The 19820-nt window shown below is 33.3% G+C and overlaps 1 protein-coding gene across 1 annotated transcript in view; it reads right to left on the bottom strand.

Annotated features, from left to right (window-relative positions):
- Positions 1-5862: 5862 nt before the first annotated feature.
- The window catches only part of LOC150083885 (N(G),N(G)-dimethylarginine dimethylaminohydrolase 1), a 92666-nt gene continuing 78708 nt past the window's right edge, over positions 5863-19820 (bottom strand). The window contains exons 4-5 of the mRNA XM_090375825.1: positions 16516-16638; positions 5863-6370 (exon numbers count right to left, since the gene is read on the bottom strand). Coding sequence (XP_090231951.1) covers positions 6245-6370; positions 16516-16638 — 249 coding nt within the window. The 3' untranslated portion in view covers positions 5863-6244. The remainder of the gene's footprint in view (positions 6371-16515; positions 16639-19820) is intronic.

Raw genomic sequence — 19820 nt, 5'->3', positions numbered from 1 at the left:
ACAAAAATATGTGCATTCTGTAATGTCAATACAAAAGATTAACTGCACTTAAAAGGTTCTTTGATGGCCATTTATGCAATATTGTATTAAGATGAAGAAAGAAACAGCTTAAAAATAAGACTTATTTACACAATTATTTCAATGAATGTTTTCTCAGCTTTTCAAAGTATGATTATACTTATTTATTATTTATTTTTTTAACCAAAGTTCTTGACAAGAAAACTTTAGATATATAATAGTATCCACCTATGTATGCTAGAATTATTTTTTATGGTAAATCTCTTAGTGTTTTAAAGGTTAGAAATAGTTAAAATTGAATAGGAATATGTAGATTATTTTCACAAAAAGTTGGCACACATAGTTCTGTAACAACTAACACACAGAGTCACTTGAGAAATGTTTGAGTTAATAAACTTTGCTAATTATTAAGGCAAAGTATTTTTCAATTTCTATTCATTAAAGCAGACCTCTTATTATCATGCATCTATAATAAAACTTTCTTAATTTATACTTCAAAGTTTACACCACAAGAAAAGCTAAAAGTGCATGCAGACATATCTTCCACTACTCTATCACAGAAATATTCAGAAATTAAATTTTTTTAAATTTTCAGATGTAAACAGATTGTATCAAGATTTGCTTACAAACGTTTTTTATAGGTTAAAAATAAGACATTTTTCTTGTTTTTAATATATATATTTTTTTGTAAATCAAGCAAAAACAATAACAATCAATAGTATTGTAAGCACAAGGCATACAGAAATAGATGCTTCCTGCTTGGTAGTGGTGTAACAAACTGGAAAGTCACAACTGTTTACCCTTTTGTCAGCTGCCAAGCATCTGCAAGAGGTTGTGAAAAAATTTATGCTAACTGTAAATAAAATATCAATGAGAAGAGCAAAGTGGCATGGCAAAACAAATTGTGAAAAAAAAATTCCTTTGTGAATGGGAAAAAATAAATTTTAATTAATATTCATATTAAATATTCACCAATAATACTATAATAGATGTTACTTTTCTGTGTTAATTTTTATTATTTAACAAAGTGACTTAACTGTCTTTAAATAAATGTTCATCCAACATCGCATGTACCCTCAAGTACAAATATAATGAGAGCAAACTTAGAGTAGGAAATACAATATATGAGTCCATTAATTTTGGGATAATTTTTTATAACCTATATCCTGAAAACTTAATGACTATACCAAAATGTTTTCTATATAAACAATTTTACTTATCAAACAGAAAGCATCTGTATATATACCATCTACTTAAGGTTACTTCAATTTGTGCTGTTTTATGAAAGGTTTTACCTATTTAACTCAAGCAAACTAAATTTTACAAATTTATCATATCCATAATCCTTAACCAGATAAGTATGTGAATGAGCCAAAGACATTATGGTGTGTTCACATGCACATTTGTTACCCCATTAGTTTCTCCTCCAAAGGACTCCCTGCATATTTACACCATGCAGAAAAAAAATTCTTTATACACTATGCATGCTGATATCTTATTAATATGACATTATAGTAACAGTGCAAATTTTTCAAATAATGTATTATCAGAAAAATCAAATTTCCAAATGATTTAGATATAAGAATGTACTGAAATATACTCTTCAATTATATGATAATCCAGTAAATCTCATGCTTTAACTCTTAAGTAGGCATACGTGCTTTCATAACATTAGTATCAATAATTCGGTTTTTTTTTACGGTTCATACTAATCTGATAATGCAAAAATATACAATATTTGTTATTATGGCGGGATTGATTATTATTTTTAAAATTTTGTAGCTTAGATAATTTAGAAAAGAAAAATAATTAGAATATATTTTTTCTTTTTTTAATCAAACAGTAATGGTTTGAAACTGTTGTAATGATACTGTTTAAAAGGACTACATTAAAAAAAAAAAAAGAAAAACACATGCATGCATATACACTAAGCACAGCCAAGATTAGTAACCCTGGGAGCTACAGAAGAATCTTTGAGAGCTGAGAACTGAAAGCTTTCAAAGCGTATACATGAATTTTATTAATTAAAATTGCACTTACACAATAAAAATTTCCTTTTCATATCAAATCACTTTCAGAGAGAGACTGAAAGCAAATGAGCTTTCATGCTCTGGACTGTCACATTTTAAATTTTAGGTGAGGTTTCATTTTTGATATCTTAATCAAAAATGATTAAAGCATTGATATCATTATTATAGATTGGCTATAGATTTTTTTTTTTTTTTAAAGTGAAGTGCTGGACTAAGGTGGCATATAATTTTGCCAAAATTTAACAAATATGTTATTCTGTGGAAATAAAATTAAAAAAAAAAAAAAAAAAAAAAAAAAAAACTTGGCTATGAATATAACTGAAGAAGTAAGGGAAATTACAAAATAAAGAAATGAAGATGCTCTGTTGATAGAAAAGTTATTCCTACATCAAGCATTAATATTAGTAAATTAATAAGAGGAGTTTACCTCAATATAGTACGTGGAACACTTCCGTATGATACCCTCCAGAAATTAGAACGGAAAAAACGAAAAAATCAACAACTTACCGGTACATTAAAGTAAAATATAAATAATTAAATAATTAAAGTAAAATATAAATAATTAAATAATTAAAGTAAAATATAAATAATTGTTTTGAATTGATTTTGAATTGTGCTAAATTGATTATTTAATTATTTATATTTTACTTTAATTATTTAATTATTTATATTTTACTTTAATGTACCGGTAAGTTGTCGATTTTTTCGTTTTTTCCGTTCTAATTTCTGGAGGGTATCATACGGAAGTGTTCCACGTACTATATTGAGGTAAACTCCTCATATTAATTTACTAATATTATTATCAACATAGAACATATTGAGTATTACAGCTCTGATTCATACTATCTAATCAAGCATTAATACATGGCACAAGGTATCGCAAGAGGTTTCTAAACATAATGTAATTGCAATTTATTCAATCTGTTCTCAGAAACTGTCTAAGCAAATAAGTAATTCAGAATTTCTATAACCCTTTTTCTAAGCCAAAAAATTCTTTTGAAAACTCAAATCTTCCATATAACCCTAATATCTTTAGAAATAGTTATCCACTTATAAATTAAATAAAAAAAAAAAAAAAAAAAAACTTACAGAATATTTGTGCAACTCACAGAACTCCTTCGTGAAACCTAAGATTTGCATGGCACTGGTTGAAACCATTAACTCATGCAAACCATTAATCTAAAGAAATGACGTTCCAAATGGGAGGATAGAAAAACTAGCCCTAAATACAACTTTTATTGGCTGACAATACTTATATAAATCTCTGTCTATCCTTGTACTCAAGTTAAAAATTCTGCTAGAGAAAATGTATTAATAGGGAAATTTGCTGTTTTGACCAAATTGGCTAAATTTTGTTTCTAAATAGAAATCTGTTGATGATGATGATATTTTGAGTGGTTTTGGCACAAGGGCCTTCTGAGCCCTACTGTGTCCATAGAAATCTGTGAAACTAGACTTAAATCAGCATTACAACTATTATAACAAATGAGCTTTTGTCATATTAATTAAAAAAAAAATGAATTTGTACAAAAGATGAAACCAATAACAGTAATTCATCAAATACAATTGGCTTAATAAAAGTGCAACAATATTTATAGGAAAATTTATTAAAATGGAAAGTCAATATAATTTGACTTGAATGGGTTTCTAAATTTATTCCTCAAAATTAAAAAAAATAAATAAAATGATAACTACAAATATTTTAATTGCAGAAAAATAATGACTTAGAATTAAGTCTAATTTTATCTGATTGTTTTATTAGTAAAAACACAGAGCTGCAAGGCTCAACTTCTACATTGTTACAATATATTTAAAAGAGTAAGAGATTGCCTCACTCTTTTGTGTAAAGTGCTTCTAGTCAATGTTTTCCAAATGTAACGAATTAAATAAAATAAATAAACAGATAAAATAATTTACTGAATTCTTTCACTCAGAGATATGACTGATTCGATGTGCAACGGAATCTAAAGGTGAGATCCCCCGAGCCCAAAACACATCAAACCAACTCAGCAAGATCATGAGTGTGAGAAGACATTGTGTCAAAATAAATAATTAAAATCGGAAAACCGCCTACAAGAATAAATAATTAAAATCACAATTAAAAATTTGAATGAATACAAATTAAACAAAATTCATAGCGTTTCCCTTCCTCGTTTTGTTTAATTTGTGTGTTCATCCAAATTTTTAATCACAATTTTAATTTTGAATTGTGATTTTAATTATTTATTCTCGTAAGTGTTTTTCCGATTTTAATCATTTATTCTGACAATGTCTTCTCACACTTGGTCTTGCTGAGTTGGTTTGATGTGTTTCAGGGTTGAGAGGGCTTCTCAGCTTTCTATTCCGTTGTGCGCCAAATTTAATGAATTCTTTCACTCTATGAGTGAAAGAATTCATTAAATTATTTTATCTGTTTATTTTATTTATTTTTTGTTATATTTGTTGAACATTTGGACTGGAAGCATTCTATGCAAAAGATTGAAGTAATCTCCGACACTTTTAAACTGATTGTTTTATATTTGTTGGAATCTAGTTTAAGGTTAAGCATAAGTCAGTATTTCAGTAAAGTTTTGCGAGTTTCTTTTTCTTTTCAAGAACTTGGAAATTCTTTTAGCATCACCGATATTTTTGCTGTATGTCCACGGTATAACTATTCCTTTATAATGTCAAAGCATTTAACATTGAACACTTTTTTTCCCTATTTTAATCCCAAAGCAATTTAGGATGAAGTTATATGTATACATTGCTACAATATATATATGTTTACAAATTTATTTCTGTCATATATTCTTATATTTTTGATATAATTCTATATACAAGAATAAAGTTTTTGTTTGCAAATTTATTTTAATTTTAAAATTTATACTTTCCTTAATTTATACTACAAGCTTAATAGTTTACATTTTCTGCAGTTATTTATATACAGAAAGTTATTTAAATACGTTTTCTTGAACATGAAATTAATTTTTTTTTTTTTTTTTTGATCTTATCATAGATAATGTTTGCTGAATTAGTGAATGTTAGGAACTATCACTCAATGCATAAACAAAACTTTGGAATATACTGAAAAATTAAAGATGGAAAATATATTAAAATTTCCAAAATGAAAATCTATTCAAGCATAAAAATTATTCAAGGAAGAATTCTTACATTTCTTTAAATCGAAATTCTAACAGAAATAATCACGATGATAAAACATTGGGAAGTTGAACGTCAAATTGTAAAATGACTGCTGCTTTTCATGAATATCTTATAAGATTTACAGTAATTAACTTAATTTCTCATTAGCAATAATTCTAAACATAATCTAAACAGCTAGTGCCACAACTGATAATTTTAGCACCTCAGAAATGGCAAATAAAACTAAACTTTGAATTAATATCTGAGCAAGGATGAAAGTATTATTAACCATCTAATGTCAGTGCATCCTGGCAACCAAAAATAAATAAATAATTAAATTACATGGGTGTGAATTTTAACATTCCTCAAATATGGTATTTACTTTCAAGCTGTATCATTACTTATTTTTCAGTGAGAAAAGTACAGAAGTAAAATAATTCTTTATAACTTTGTGTTTATGCAAATGAACTGCACTCAGCACTTATAGAGAGTTTTCAATTCTTTCAATTTCACCCATTTTGCTACTCTGAGATTTGAATGGAATATAATTGGGAATTTTTTTGGATAACAAGACTACTGTTACCAAAGGTGTTAAGTGTTATTGGATAATCATTGTACTTATTATCCAATACAGTCCATGGATTAAGAATAAAACTTTAAAGTTCCATTTTAAACCATTTCTTGTTCCCCCCACCCCCAATTCATTATTAAACACTTATCCTAACAAGGCTTGTTCTGCAACTTTTTTTTCTTTTTTAATGCACCCACTAGATGGTTAAAAATTCATGCATTTTCTCATGGTTTCCTTTCCTCATTTGAATCACATTAACTAGCAATAAGTCTAAGTGTGTCAGATGGGGCAAATCAGTGGCAGTCTTCTAGATGAGAAGAAATAAAACAAGAAATTCAGCAACATCATCATAACCCACTTTGTTACATACACATTATATATGATAACATTAGAAGTCTGATGAGGGCAGTTGAGGCAGTCTGTGAAGAAAGGAGGGAATCTTCAAAGAAGGCAATAACCAGGATAGAGAAACCACTCTCGAGATGACCTGGCTGGGTCTTCTTTTCTATAACTTTTTTATATACTTGGTCTTCTTAATGAGAATGCAGCAACAACTTAGAGACCCTGAAGCTTTTTCCAACTCTGTAAACTGGAGAGGTATCCTATTGTAATCAATTTTCTCTTCAAATATCTTGTAAAGGAAAAAAAAAAAAAAAAAAAAGCAAATAAATGAAAGGTGTAAATCAAAATGCACAAAACAAGACATTTCAATTAAATATAAAAATATCTATATAAACACAATACTACAATACAAACAGTACAATTGCAGCACTAATAGAGGAGAGTGGATTGTCAAATTACAGATAAATGTATTCATCAGCTAATGAATACCATGGTTAATGTTATCCAAATTTTCAATATGGATAACAAGACTATTGTCACTAATGGTATTAAGTGTTATTGGATAATAGTACACTTGTTATATAATATAGTCTCTGGATTAAGAATAAAACTATAATGAAGTCTTCCATTTTTAACAATTTCTTGCCGCCGCCCTCCCTCCCACTGTAATTATAATTACTGTACTTTGACAATCCATTCTCTATTAGTGCTGATATAGTTTGTTAAAATATAATAAAGAGAAAAATAATAATAATAATAAAAAAAAAGAAAAGAAAAGCACACCAGGCTGCTGTAAGTAATAACATGGGTATTAGTTCATTAGTAAAGTAAGTGTGGATCGATGTAGGTCAAAGACTGCCTGTAATTATCTTCTAAAATTACACGATTACTTGTTACTTTCAAGTTACGAAAAGAAACTTGGAGTATTTGTGTATGCACAAAGGAATCTTTCCAAAAAGAAGCTCTACTTTTCACTGCATATATTTATTAAAATATATGACACTTATCAATGTGTTTGGTGTCTCTGAACTCAGCAGTCTTAGAAAAAATGTGCTGCTCCTGGCAGTGACTTCATAAAAGCATCATAAACTTTTAAGAAGTAAAATCTACAAAATCTCCCTGTAACATATCTCTAAAACCCACTTCTCAACAACCAGCAGTAGGAAAACATCCATGTAGATAACCAACTGAAAAGATATGAAACTGTTTCTGCAGTGATCTCATGGGAACACTAATAAAGACAGGAGAATAAACTTCAGCATTAGCATAGGCATATGATGCAAGAAAGCAAGCTATGCCACAAAAGCCAAAAAAAAAAAAAAAAAACCCACTCCCATTTCACCCCTCCGTTGAAATACCTGTCCAGCTGAGCCTTAAATTTATTTAGGCTATCAACTTCCACAACAAGGGATGGAAGTCTGTTCCACAAACCAACTACCCTATTTTTTTTTTTTTTTTATTTATTTATTTTTTTTTTTTTTTGGCTGATGCTGCATAAGCTTGCTTTCTTGCATCAAATGCCTCTACTAATGCTAATGCTAATACCCACTGGCTAAAGGCAAATTTCCGCACATCTATCCTACATCTGTCTTTCCTCAATTTGAATTTATGCCCTCTCGGGTGATTATTCTGAGCAAGAGGACAAATCCCATCAGCATTGAGCATACTCAAACCATTCAAGGCTTTATACACCTCTATCAGATCATCTTGCCTGTGCCTAGTCTCCAGACACTGTAATTTGCAAAACTTAAGCCCTTCTTCGTAACAGCAACCCTTTGTTCATTCACTAATCTTGTTGGCCTTCACTGTAATCATTCCAGATGCAGCTCTACATTCTTTTTGAAATGAGGCCTCCAGACCTGTACACAGTACTCAAGGTGTGGCCTGACCATTGCCTTATACAAGGGAATAATCACCTCCTTATCCCTGCTAGAAAAATTCCTGTATATCATTGACAATACTCCATGAGCTACTCTTGCAGCCCGTCTGCACTGCTCAGAAAACTTTATATCTGCCTGCACAATTATCCCCAGGTCCTTTTCATTCTCTACCACTGTCAGTGTAGTACCACAGAGTTGATACGTTGCTCTGGGGTTACTGTTTCCCATATGTAGTACTTTACATGTGTCAATGTTAAACTTCATTTGCCACCTCTCAGCCCATCTGCTCAACTTTTCCAGATCTTGTGGCAGCAGCGCACTGTCATTAGTGTCCTTAACAATCCTGCCAATTTTCGTATCGTCTGCAAACTTGGACATTAAGTTTGATATTCCACCATCAATTATCATTTATAAATACAGAAAACAACAATGGACCCAACACTGAACCCTGAGGGACTCCACTAATAACATTAGTCCACGATGAGCAGTGTCCATTGATTACCACTCTCTGTCTTCTCCCCCTCAACCATCCCTTTATCCATAGCAGCAATTTGCCTCCAATGCCACACTGCTCCAATTTGTGTAGCAGTCTTCTATGTGCAACAGTATCAAAAGCCTTTCTAAGATCCAAATATATAATATCAAAGTTATTCCCTGCATCCAGTTCTTTTGTGACTGCATCATAGTATCCAATCAAATTGGTCAGGAAAGACTTTCCCTTAACAAAACCATGCTGTGTCCGAGCTATAACTGAAGTCTTGTCTAGATGATCCTGCAGTGCTTCTTTAACTAGTGCACTCCATTAATTTTCCTGGAACAGAAGTTAAACTCACAGGTCTATAATTACTTGGTCAGCCTTTGATCCTCCTTTATGAATTTGGGTCACATTTGCACATCTCCAGTCCATGGGTACCTCCCTGAGTCCAAAGAAGCTCTCATAATTATGGCTAAGGGTTTGCTTACTTCCTTTGCTGCCTCCTTTAATATAACTGGATAGATCCCATCCACCCCGGATGCCTTTTTTATGTTTATCCTCGACTTTCCTCTCAGTTATTACAAAATCATCTAGCTCATTACCAGAGTTAACTTCACCTCTGGCATTCCCCTTTCTGAATAACTCCTCATGTTTGAATGTAGATGCAAAACACTTGTTTAGTTTGTTAGCCACCTGATCAGGACCCTCAACTGTTGAACGATCAATATCCAGTGGACCAATCTGATTCATCCCTTTCCTTCTAGAGTTTACATAGGTAAAGAACTATTTTCTGTTTTTCTTTGCATCCTTTGCCAAGGATTTCTCATAATCTGCCTTTGGCTGCCTAATCTCCTTTGTGACTTGGTTACAGACCAGCTTATATCTATCATATGCTTCCATGTCACCCATTAATTATATGTATCCCATGCATTTTTTTTTTTTTTTTTTGCTTCTCTGCCATATGTCTCAATGCCGACCGGGCTAGCCAGGTGGGTAAAGTGCCTGCCTGGCAACCCAAAGGTCGCGGGTTCGAATCCCGCCTCGGGCTTGGATCGAAGTACTGCAAAAACCTTGGGAGGTGCACTATGGCCACAGAAGCCGATGCGCCAACAACTACAAAAAAAAAAAAAAAAAAATGACTCAATAGTTCATCTGACATCCATTTAGGCCTAAACCTTGAACAATATTTCTTAGTTGGTATGTAAAGCCTAGTAGCTTCCAAGATAAGTTCTTTGAATGCTTCCCATTTTGAATTTGCTGTTGGTAACATCATCAGTTGGTCCCAGTGTATAGAATTTAAATACTGTCTCCGACCATTGTAGTCGCCTCTACGAAAGCAAAAACCCTTCCCTTTACACCCTGATTTTAGTTACCTCTTTGAGTAAATCCCACTTCAGCAGACTGTGATCACTGCCACCTAGTGGTTCCTTTATCTGCAGATTCTTAATGCATGAAGAATCACTACTGATAATCAGATCAAGAGTATTACTCCCTCTAGTTGCCTTCTGAACATGCTGATGTAGAAAACAATCTTCCAATAAATCCACAAAACCCTTGCTAGTGTGTGAGTGACCAACCCACAAATTCCAGTCAATATCTGGGAAATTGAAATCCCCCATTATAAGACTCTCTGATTTACTGGTCCACTCTATTTCCCTGTACAGTTTCTTATTATACTCATCAGAGTCATTAGGCCTATAGCATACTCCTACTCTCAATTTTGATCTCCTAATGCTTAAAACTGACTCAACACTGCACTCAACACCAAACTGACTCAACACTGCACTGTCCAGCGATGTCGACTGGCTTCACTTCCTTGGATTTTACGTGTTTCTTAACTAATAGCATAACCCCTCCTTCCTTCCTATTCTGTCCTGACCTGTCTATCCTTTCTGTACACATGGTACTCTCCAAATTCCAGTTCTGCATTCCTTATATCTGTATGACACCACGTCTCAGATATCCAAACAATATCTGCCTTTGATGTTTTGAGCAATACCTCAAATTCATCAAATTTATTTACCAAACTCCTAGCATTGGTGTACACGCAAGTATACATGCACCTGTTCCTATTCTTAGCTACCCTAACACAACCCATGTGTTTACTGGTACCGCAATGACTCCCAGCAGTCTCTGAAATACCCTGCATCTTGTTTTCCAGGCTGCTGCTCATTTCAATAGAAGCAGTGCAAGAATCACTTTCGCCTCTGCCAGTGGCTAGTGTTAATCTATTAGTCCTTGTATCCCCCCCCCAAGCTAGCAGTTTTCCGACCCACATAACACTGCCTTGAAAGCATCAGCAAATATTCTTGCACCCTTTCTATTTAAGTGTATCCCATCCCTGTAGAAGCAGTCTCTCCTGTTAACAGTGTTGCTTCTCTGCAATTTTTGGAGAATAAGTCAGCTATTTGCACAAGCTCTTACTAGAATAATAGAATATTTAATTACTACATTAACAGAAAGGAAAGTGTGAAATGTTGAATACATAATAGATGTTTTCACATGACTTGCACTCTTTCAAGACTGCTGAGTTCAGGGACACAAAACACACTATCTATCATGTATTTCAATAAATATAGTAAATTTTTGGTAAACAGAGTAGATTTGTTAATGTGTAATCAGCTGATTACGCACATAAAAAATTTTAACCTTTTTTTTTGTTAACATCTATAAAATAAGTTACTTAACTGCTAAGGATTTTCCTTATATTTGACTGCATTCAATATTTGAGAAAATCTTGCAAATCTGCTTCATACCAAAAGAATGGACTACAAGTATTGAAGACTTTATGTATCTATTATGTAATAAAATTGCCTTTGAATTTACTTCACATGAATTAGTGAACTGGTGCCATTCTTCAGCTTTGTGTTCAAATTCCAGTTTTCCATCAATCAATTTATATCCAGGCAGTAACATAAAAAAAATATGCAGGAAGTAAAATATCAATAATTTTTTATTCTTCTTTATAAATACAGGAATCCTTGTATCATCTGCCAGAGCATTCCATTCTTGCACTCTTGATCGAAAAGTTATTAATGACCTAGTGCATTTGAATCATGTACTAGATCATTAAGCTCAATCTGTTCAATTAGGTAGTTCTTTACTACTTTGTGGATTGTAATGTGGATCTTCTAGTGTTCTCTTCTTCCTCATTGAAAACAGTTAATTCCAATTACCTATTTTCAATGAGGAAAGTGATAAAGGAGTTTGGACACCTTTTGCATGTATGACTGGTTTCATTGCAGAAGCAACTTTTGGATATTCTATTTTACTTTTGTGCTCCTCAAAAAACAAGAAACTTTTGTAAGACAGAAGAAGTCTGTTATGGATGATTAATTTGTGCCATACCATGGGAATGGTGAATGTCATGCCCTTCTTTCCTTTCATCCATTTAGTCAGGTTTATATAGTACAATATGCAACATACATGTGGTGCCAACTTCTGTTCATCTCTTAAGTGGCATTCAAAGTAGGTAAGAATAATACATGTTTAACCATTTATACTATAAATGACTGCAAATTTGGCATAAATTGTCCATTGTTCACAATAACGACTGTTTGGTGAATTCACACAGTTATGGTAGTGTCATTTCACCATACTGATTGTCAGAAAACTGTAGAAAACTACTTTACACAAAGAAAATTAAAGATAAATAAAACATGCAATCAGCCTCCAATATGCAAAAATGACAAGTGCAACTAGCATGCATGAATCTGTTGCAACATTCTTATAACAAATGACTAATAACGAGTCATCCTCTCTACCCCTATCTGTTTTGCTTACAATCAGTAAGAAATGCTTATTTTCTAACATAATTAAATGGTATTTTTTTCAACTATTATGTACTGTAAAATTTGTATAACTAGATTCAAAATTAATATAACAGACAGCAGAGGGCACACCACATGGTTGTTATGTGATGTCCAAATAATGTAAAATGATGACGATTAAGTCACCAACAGATTTTCAGGTTTAAAGGGAGAATAAAGAGCATTATTATTCATATATGAACATCGTCTTCTCATTGTTTACTATTGAAGCAGGGTTTAATGATATTTCATAGGGAAAAAATATGCTCATTATGTCTCAGGGAGGTTTTATTTTTCACTCTACTACATGATAGAAACAATTTGAAGGATAGTGGCTGTTTTGCCCAAGGAAAGTGGTCTGGTGACAGGATATCTTCTTCAGCTCTCTCTCTAGTAATCAACTTCAAAATGGATGTGGAAGATGTAAAAACTTTTGGTAAAAGAAACTCACACACAACATTCTTCAATATATCTAGGAGTAATGACCTCAGTACACATATGTGAGGTAGATTGGACTGATGAAACAAGTTCAGATTTTCAAATGCTCGCAAAACATTTAAAAGAAATAAATTCCTTTTTTCAAGCCAGAAGGAAGAAACATAACAGATTTTTGCACAAGTAAGAATAACATGCCTAGAACAACCAGCTTGTTCTGTTTTAGGATTACTTTTGCCAGATGATTGCTATTAAGTTCTTTTTCTTGGAAAGTTCATTAATTTGTCTTTTTCAAAACTGATTATGGATCATGAATTGGATTTTGATATGAATCAGTGGTACTATTCATTGCTTGTACTTTCAATTTGGTAACTCTGAAAAGTACTCATACCACTTTTCTCACCACTTTTATTTTTTAAATAGGCTTGTCAAAGGTTTCCACTATTTGTCAATCTAGTTAAACATTTAACCAACATGGTAGATGACTGTCATCTCTCCCTCTCTGCCCAATGCATATCTGACCAAGTAAAAAAAAAAAAAAAAAAATTAAAGAAAGTGATAAACCTCAAGGTCCTTGAGGTTTGTCACTTAACATTCTCTCAGGCCTGACAAGCTATAGGGTGCCTCCGTAGCCAGGTGGGAAGGAGCAGCAGTGTGTAGCACACGCTTCTTGATTAGACCGGGGTTCGAGCTCGTCACCACCAAATATGGAGTATGCGGAAAGGTCAGGGACTGACCACCGCATATCCCGGAGCAATATGGCCTTAGTTGCTAATGCTCCTAAAAACCAAATAACAAACAACAACTGACAAGCTATGGCTTGCTGACTGGGAATCTAGAATGCCAATGGAACTGATATTCAGGTGACAATTGAGTCAAGTGGACCAAATTTTGAAGAAGTCCAGTGCAACATACAATTTTTTGAAGAAGTCTAGTGCAACAAACAAATCCTCTGCTTGCACTTTCATATTTATGGGAAATATGGCACTTAGTATACTGGAAGTGACCATCCAGGTGTGAACCAATATAAGCAATAGTCGAGATGTGGTATTCACACTACACAGAGGAATGCTATCCCTCTGTGTTACCAGGCAGTACTAGGTGGTAGATAACTCTCATCAACTGGTGCAAATACCACTAATTTGCTTATTGGAGGCTTGAAGTGGTGAAACCCATGTTTAGTCTCCAAAACAAGGCTCCAGCACCCCCACCCCGATCTCTTCCATTATTCAGTATGGTTGATGCTTTTTGAGATTATGATGGGCATCATGTTGAGATCCAATCTTCCATACATTTCAAGTGTACAGCTCTAAAATGGTATTTTCATGCCAGCTGCTAGATAGTCCACTGCACCAAACCTATTGGTAACCTTCTAGGAGGCATCTGAATCAGCTAATGTATAACCCTGCTGCCTTTACTATGCCAGATAGTGACCGGAGGGAGTCTGAGTAGTGTTTATGAGAGGGCATTGTTGAGGCCATGTTATGTTAAGGAGCTGGGTATATTCTTGTATATATGTATGCCAAATCCAGAAATTTAAACTACTTCATTCATGTTTCCCCCCCACCCCACTTTTTCTTTAATACTGACTACATCACAAATAGTCAAACTAACAGAATAAACTTATCTGCACAAAGATAACACACAAAGACCTCCCTAACATTTCCTCATTCATTTCACAAATATATGAGGTCTCAGTTTATTGTTGTTTTTGCAATCTCCATTTCCACTTACAGTCTGCCAAGCACCACTCACTTTTTCTAATAAAATCTCAATTATCAGTTGATTCAACCACTGCTCATTAGTTGTCCTAATTATTCCCCATATGATTCTTTTCACTTGAAAGGTGGTACCTGTGCATATTTCGGCTCTGATATTCCTTGTCAGATACTTAGTAATTTGGAATCTCTCTTATTTCTTCTCTGAATTAAAATCTCTCTCCCATTCTGTCAAATTCATCTGTTGCCTCTATCAGTATCCAAATTCCACTAATCATTTGGAACTCTTTGACTTCCTTTCTTTGAAGCTCCATTTTCTCCAGTTGAACTTTCCTAGCAGTGAGGTAATTTTTCTTAGCAATTTGAATGTTCAAAACTCCAGCTGGCTTCAGTTTTCTATTCACACTAACCCAGCTGGTTGAGATGCTGAAGCTTTTTCAATTGCTAATGACCTCACACAGATTGTTCATTTACCTATCAGAATACCAGACAATCCTAACTACACAGCCAACACTCTTGATCTCACAAATAACTTCCAAGTACATGGTCAAGGAAGGGGAGTGATCCTCTAGGTACCTCAGATCACAACTTAGCGATGGTCTCTTCTCCAATGGAGCCTTTTCTCTAGTGGTCATTTTCAACCTTTTGTTGTTTGGCATTACAAGAATGCAAAATGAAATGATCTGCAAGATTTCTATTCTTCTTTGGTAAGATTACTGTTTTAAATCTTCTGATGTCAATGTTTGCCCAGATCATGCCAGTGATATTATTTTTATAAGTATTCCACCCTCCACCTTAAAATCTCATCCTTTATACCTTAGTTTTTCAATAAGTGTGCCAAGGCTATTTAAAATAAGAATGTTACATATTGCTTGCATCTCTAGGTTCATTTTCTGCCTACACCAAAAGCTCACAACAATTGTTTGTTGTTTGTTTGTTATTTGGTTTTTAGGAGCATCAGCAACTAAGGCCATATTGCTCCGGGGATATGCGGTGGTCATTCCTAAAGATATGTGTTGAAAGTACTGTAATACCAATCAACTTGTTACACTATCAAGTTTGTTCTGCTGTGAGAATTAAGACCATTTCATTGTCCTTGTGGTTTAAATCATTGGCAGCAAAAAGAGATGAAAATAAGTTCAGATATATAAAAATTTGATTGTTTGCACTTCTCTAAAACTGCTCAACTCCAAAATCTAAAACCACTCCAAAATCTAGAAAAATTTTATATTTCTCTCTCTCGATACCAGATTTTAAAAATGTTTATTTTATCTCTATTTACTTACCACAAGTTTCTGATTTTGATAGACTACCAGATCCCTGCATTACTCGTTAGTTTATCACTTTGTGAAACCTAAATAAAAATTCTAACTGCACGTACGTACGCGCGCGCGCGCGTGTGTGTGTGTGTGTGTGTGTGTGTGTGTGTGTGTGTGTGTGTGTGTGTGTGTGTGTGTGTGTGTGCATTTTGAAAACCATATCATGATGATGTATTTCTTTAATCTTGACTACGTTAAAAAAAAAAAAAAAAATGACAATAAGTTTCTGCTGGTTGCCATACTGCCTAAATTTCATGAGTAAAAACTGAATGCATATTTAACTATTGCTAGCAATTTTTTTTTTTTTAAATAAAGAATACTCTTTACCTTTATGGATATGATATTTTAGCATTTATGGTGTTTATAAAATTATTCATCCAACAAGGTAAAAAAAAAAAAAAAAAAATCAAAGAGAAATCCATTAATTCATAGTGCTCAAATGTACTATTTTTTTTTTTTTTTTTTTGAATGGTTGGTAGGCCACACCATACCTAGTGACATTACAAAATTTTATGCATTATTTCTTATGGGAAAAAACAAACTCCTCCACTTACAGTGCGGGTTCACTTAGCACTCAGTTTTCATGAAACTGATAAAAGACAACTACAGAGTGAACAACTTTGTAGTAATGTGGGTTATATTCAAATGGCATGGAATCATGTTATGTATAAATAAAAAGTATGGAATAAGATGAGAGTTGCACAATTAACATATATGAAATTTTAACAACTACTTAACTAATATGCAACTACTTAATTAGTTAAAAAAATAAAAGTAAAATGATAAAAATCAGCTTACCGAAACACTCTCAGGAAATTCTGCTCTGTGAATTAATGTGCCATTTATATAGACACAATTAGCTGCACTGTCATCAGGCACAGTTACAGTTTGATATCTGTAGGTTGCTTCTCTTTCCATCCTCTAAAAAAAATTAAAAATGTGCTTAATCTCAAAAAGAGTGGTATACAGCTTGGCATAAGATTGATTCTTGATTCCCAATAATGTTTTGCTTATTGGAAATGACTATGGAAGAGTTATAGCATAACAGTTCCATAATTTGCTATCTTTTTGGCATAAAATTAAACTAAATTTTCTTATAAAATTATCTTGCCACATTATGGACCTAGGTTGGTCCAGATGTAAATAAATTCATTTCTCACATGAAACTCCATTATTATAAAATTTGTATACTGCTATAGGAGACCAAAACATTTATATATAATAATATATATCAAATATGCTTTCTTGTTTCTATTATGCTCACTCCACATAAAAGGCGCCTCCATAGCCAGGTGGGAAGGAGCAGCAGTGCGTAGCACACGCTTCTTGATTAGATCGGGGTTCGAGCCCGTCACCACCAAATACGGAGGTGCGGAAAGGTCAGGGAATGACCACCGCATATCCTGGAGCAATGTGGCCTTAGTTGCTAATGCTCCTTAAAAAAAAAAAAACCAAAACCAAAACTCCACATAAAGTAGTGGTTATCTTTATGCTGGAATACTGTGTCTGTAATTAAGAGTGCACAACAAACATATGGAAGTGCTTTAACATCATTTTGTACATAGCTAAAGAAATTATAGTAAATTAAGTTTACTATAATATACCATATACCAGGAGTGGCCAACTTAATTTGTGATGCGATCTACTTTTTTCCTTCAAAATGTGCCGTGATCTACCATCTCAAAAATTTTATTGCACAAATCGAGGGATGACTGTATAATTAAAATTCTTTGTGATCGACCGAAATTAAATCCATGATCGACTTGTTGGCCAACCCTGCCATATACTATACTATAAGCTATGCTATATACTATACTATAAGCTATACTATATACTACACTATAAGCTATAAGAAATGTATGGAAGTGCATTTCTAATAGAGATTTTCACAGCTTGAGGCTTCCCCCTAAAATTATAGTTTCTCTTGCCATTTGGCATCTCTCATACAAAGCTGTCAACTTTCAAAAAACCTGAGATCAGGTAGTTGTAAGCAGAAGAAAAACAGCAAGTTTTTGGGCCAAAAACAGGAGGAAGTCCATACTACAGTAGAAATTAAACTTCATTGGCAAAAATAAAAATTTTATATTAAAATACAGCCATAGGATAGTTTACCAATACATTATATTTTTAAACAATAGTTTACCTTAAATTTTTCAGTTTCTAGATTCTATTTGGATATGCTATTAGGCATCAACTGATTCAAGAAAAATCCAGTTCCACACCCCTGATGAGCCAAAGTTTTGTTCAAAAATGGCCCTGCTGTTTGAACTTGGCTGTCAGGAGCATTTCCAAAGCTTCACCAGAAAGAGATCTGAACTCAGTTTTGAATTTTCTAATCTGCCTGAATATTCTCTCACACTCAGCATCGCTGTGAGGAACTTAAAAAATGTCAAGCATGAATTGGGATAATTAGTTGTATTTCAAACTTCCATGTGCACTTGTCCATTGTACATCAATCCTTTCATCTTTCATAAGTGCATCTGGTACGTTCCCATACCAAAAGTTACAGAACTGATGCTGCAAAAAATCTATTGCACAATCTGTTTATTTATCAACGCCAAGAAGTACTGGAAACTTAACTAGAAAAAATTTTAAATTTGAAAATGATGCACTGCGAATTGATGAAATTTGTGCTATCTCAGCAATTATAGCATTATTTTTCAATGAGAACTTAAGCACCATGATATAGTCACATGCAGCCATAACATACTACTACACTAAGCAAAAGAACAGAATCTTCTCTTATTTTAGACTCTGCATGACCTTGGCAGTAGAAGTGCCTATGACTAAGTCAGAATCATCCTTCTGATTTAGTCTGCTATGGTAATCAATTTTCAATATGGAGGTGGAAGATTTGAAAACTTAGTAAAATAAATTTGCACATAACATTCAACATATCAAGGATTACATAATGACCTCAGAACATGGATAAGAGATATGCTTGATTGAAGAGCTATGTTTGGATTTTCAAATGCTGGCATAACATTTAAAAAACACAAGCAAATTGCTTTATTCAAGCTAAAAGAGAAAAACAAAAAATTGCTTTATTCAAGCTAAAAGAGAAATTATCAGCTTGTTTGGTCTGTTTAGGATTGCTTTTATCACAAATTTGTAATTCAGAAGTTCCTTTTCCTTGAGTTGAAGGAAGGATGGTTGTAGAATGTGTGGAAGTTTGCCTCTAGCCAGTCGGTGGTTGATTTTGGTACAAACTTCCATCTGTTGTAGAAATTAACAACTTAAATAAATTCAAGAAAGATTTACAGGGGGTCCCCAGTATCTGAGTATTCATTAACCGAGTCCCTGCAGTTATGAGGTTGTAAGGTTACGAGATTATGGTATGAGAATGCAATGAAAATAACATGAACAATTTTTGGAAAAGTTTTAATATTCTGCACAGTATAAAAATGATTGGAGAAGCTTGGAAATAAATTTTGTGTAGATTAATAAATAGCTCATGGAAAAAGTTATACTCCGATTCCTTTCGTGAATATGAAGAATGCAATTGACTGGGTTACAAAATGAAATTGTTGGGTTTTAGGAGCATCGGCGACTAAAGCCATGTTGCTCCTTGCATATTGTCTGCAAATTACGTGTGTTCTGACAGCAATTTTCTGACCAGCAAGGGTGAAAAAAATCAAGCTACCCTTCACCTGAGACCAACTAACTCAGCCACGTTGTGAAAAAGACCAATAAAAATTCCTCCTGTAATCAATGATATTCGAACTTAGGTCTTTTCCACCCTGTGTGGGGAGGATGGCAATTCTGCCCACTGTGCTACCCACAAGAGCAAACGAAATTGCGTCTTGCAAAAGAAGCGGGATTCCATGAAGTTAATAATTGGGATATTGTACAATTGCTTGAATCAAGTGCAAAACCACTTACAAATGAGGAGCTAGCAGAATTAGACCAACTACCCACAGAAGATGAAGTCGAAAATGATGACCACCACAGGTTAAAGATTTGAAAATTAAAGAATTTCCTCAAGAAAATTGACCAAGCACTTGAATATTTTTGTGAGAATGATCCTCTTCATGATCGTGCAGCAAAAGTTAAGCACGAAGTTAAAGACACAACTGAATCTGAAAAAATATGGTAAAAAAAAA

This window comes from Mastigoproctus giganteus, chromosome 6, assembly GCF_048544385.1.
Source record: "Mastigoproctus giganteus isolate SK-2022 chromosome 6, ASM4854438v1, whole genome shotgun sequence".
Classification (NCBI taxonomy): Eukaryota; Metazoa; Arthropoda; class Arachnida; order Uropygi; family Thelyphonidae; genus Mastigoproctus; species Mastigoproctus giganteus.
Note: the sequence above shows the minus strand (reverse complement) of the source record. Positions and strands in the feature narration are given on the sequence as shown.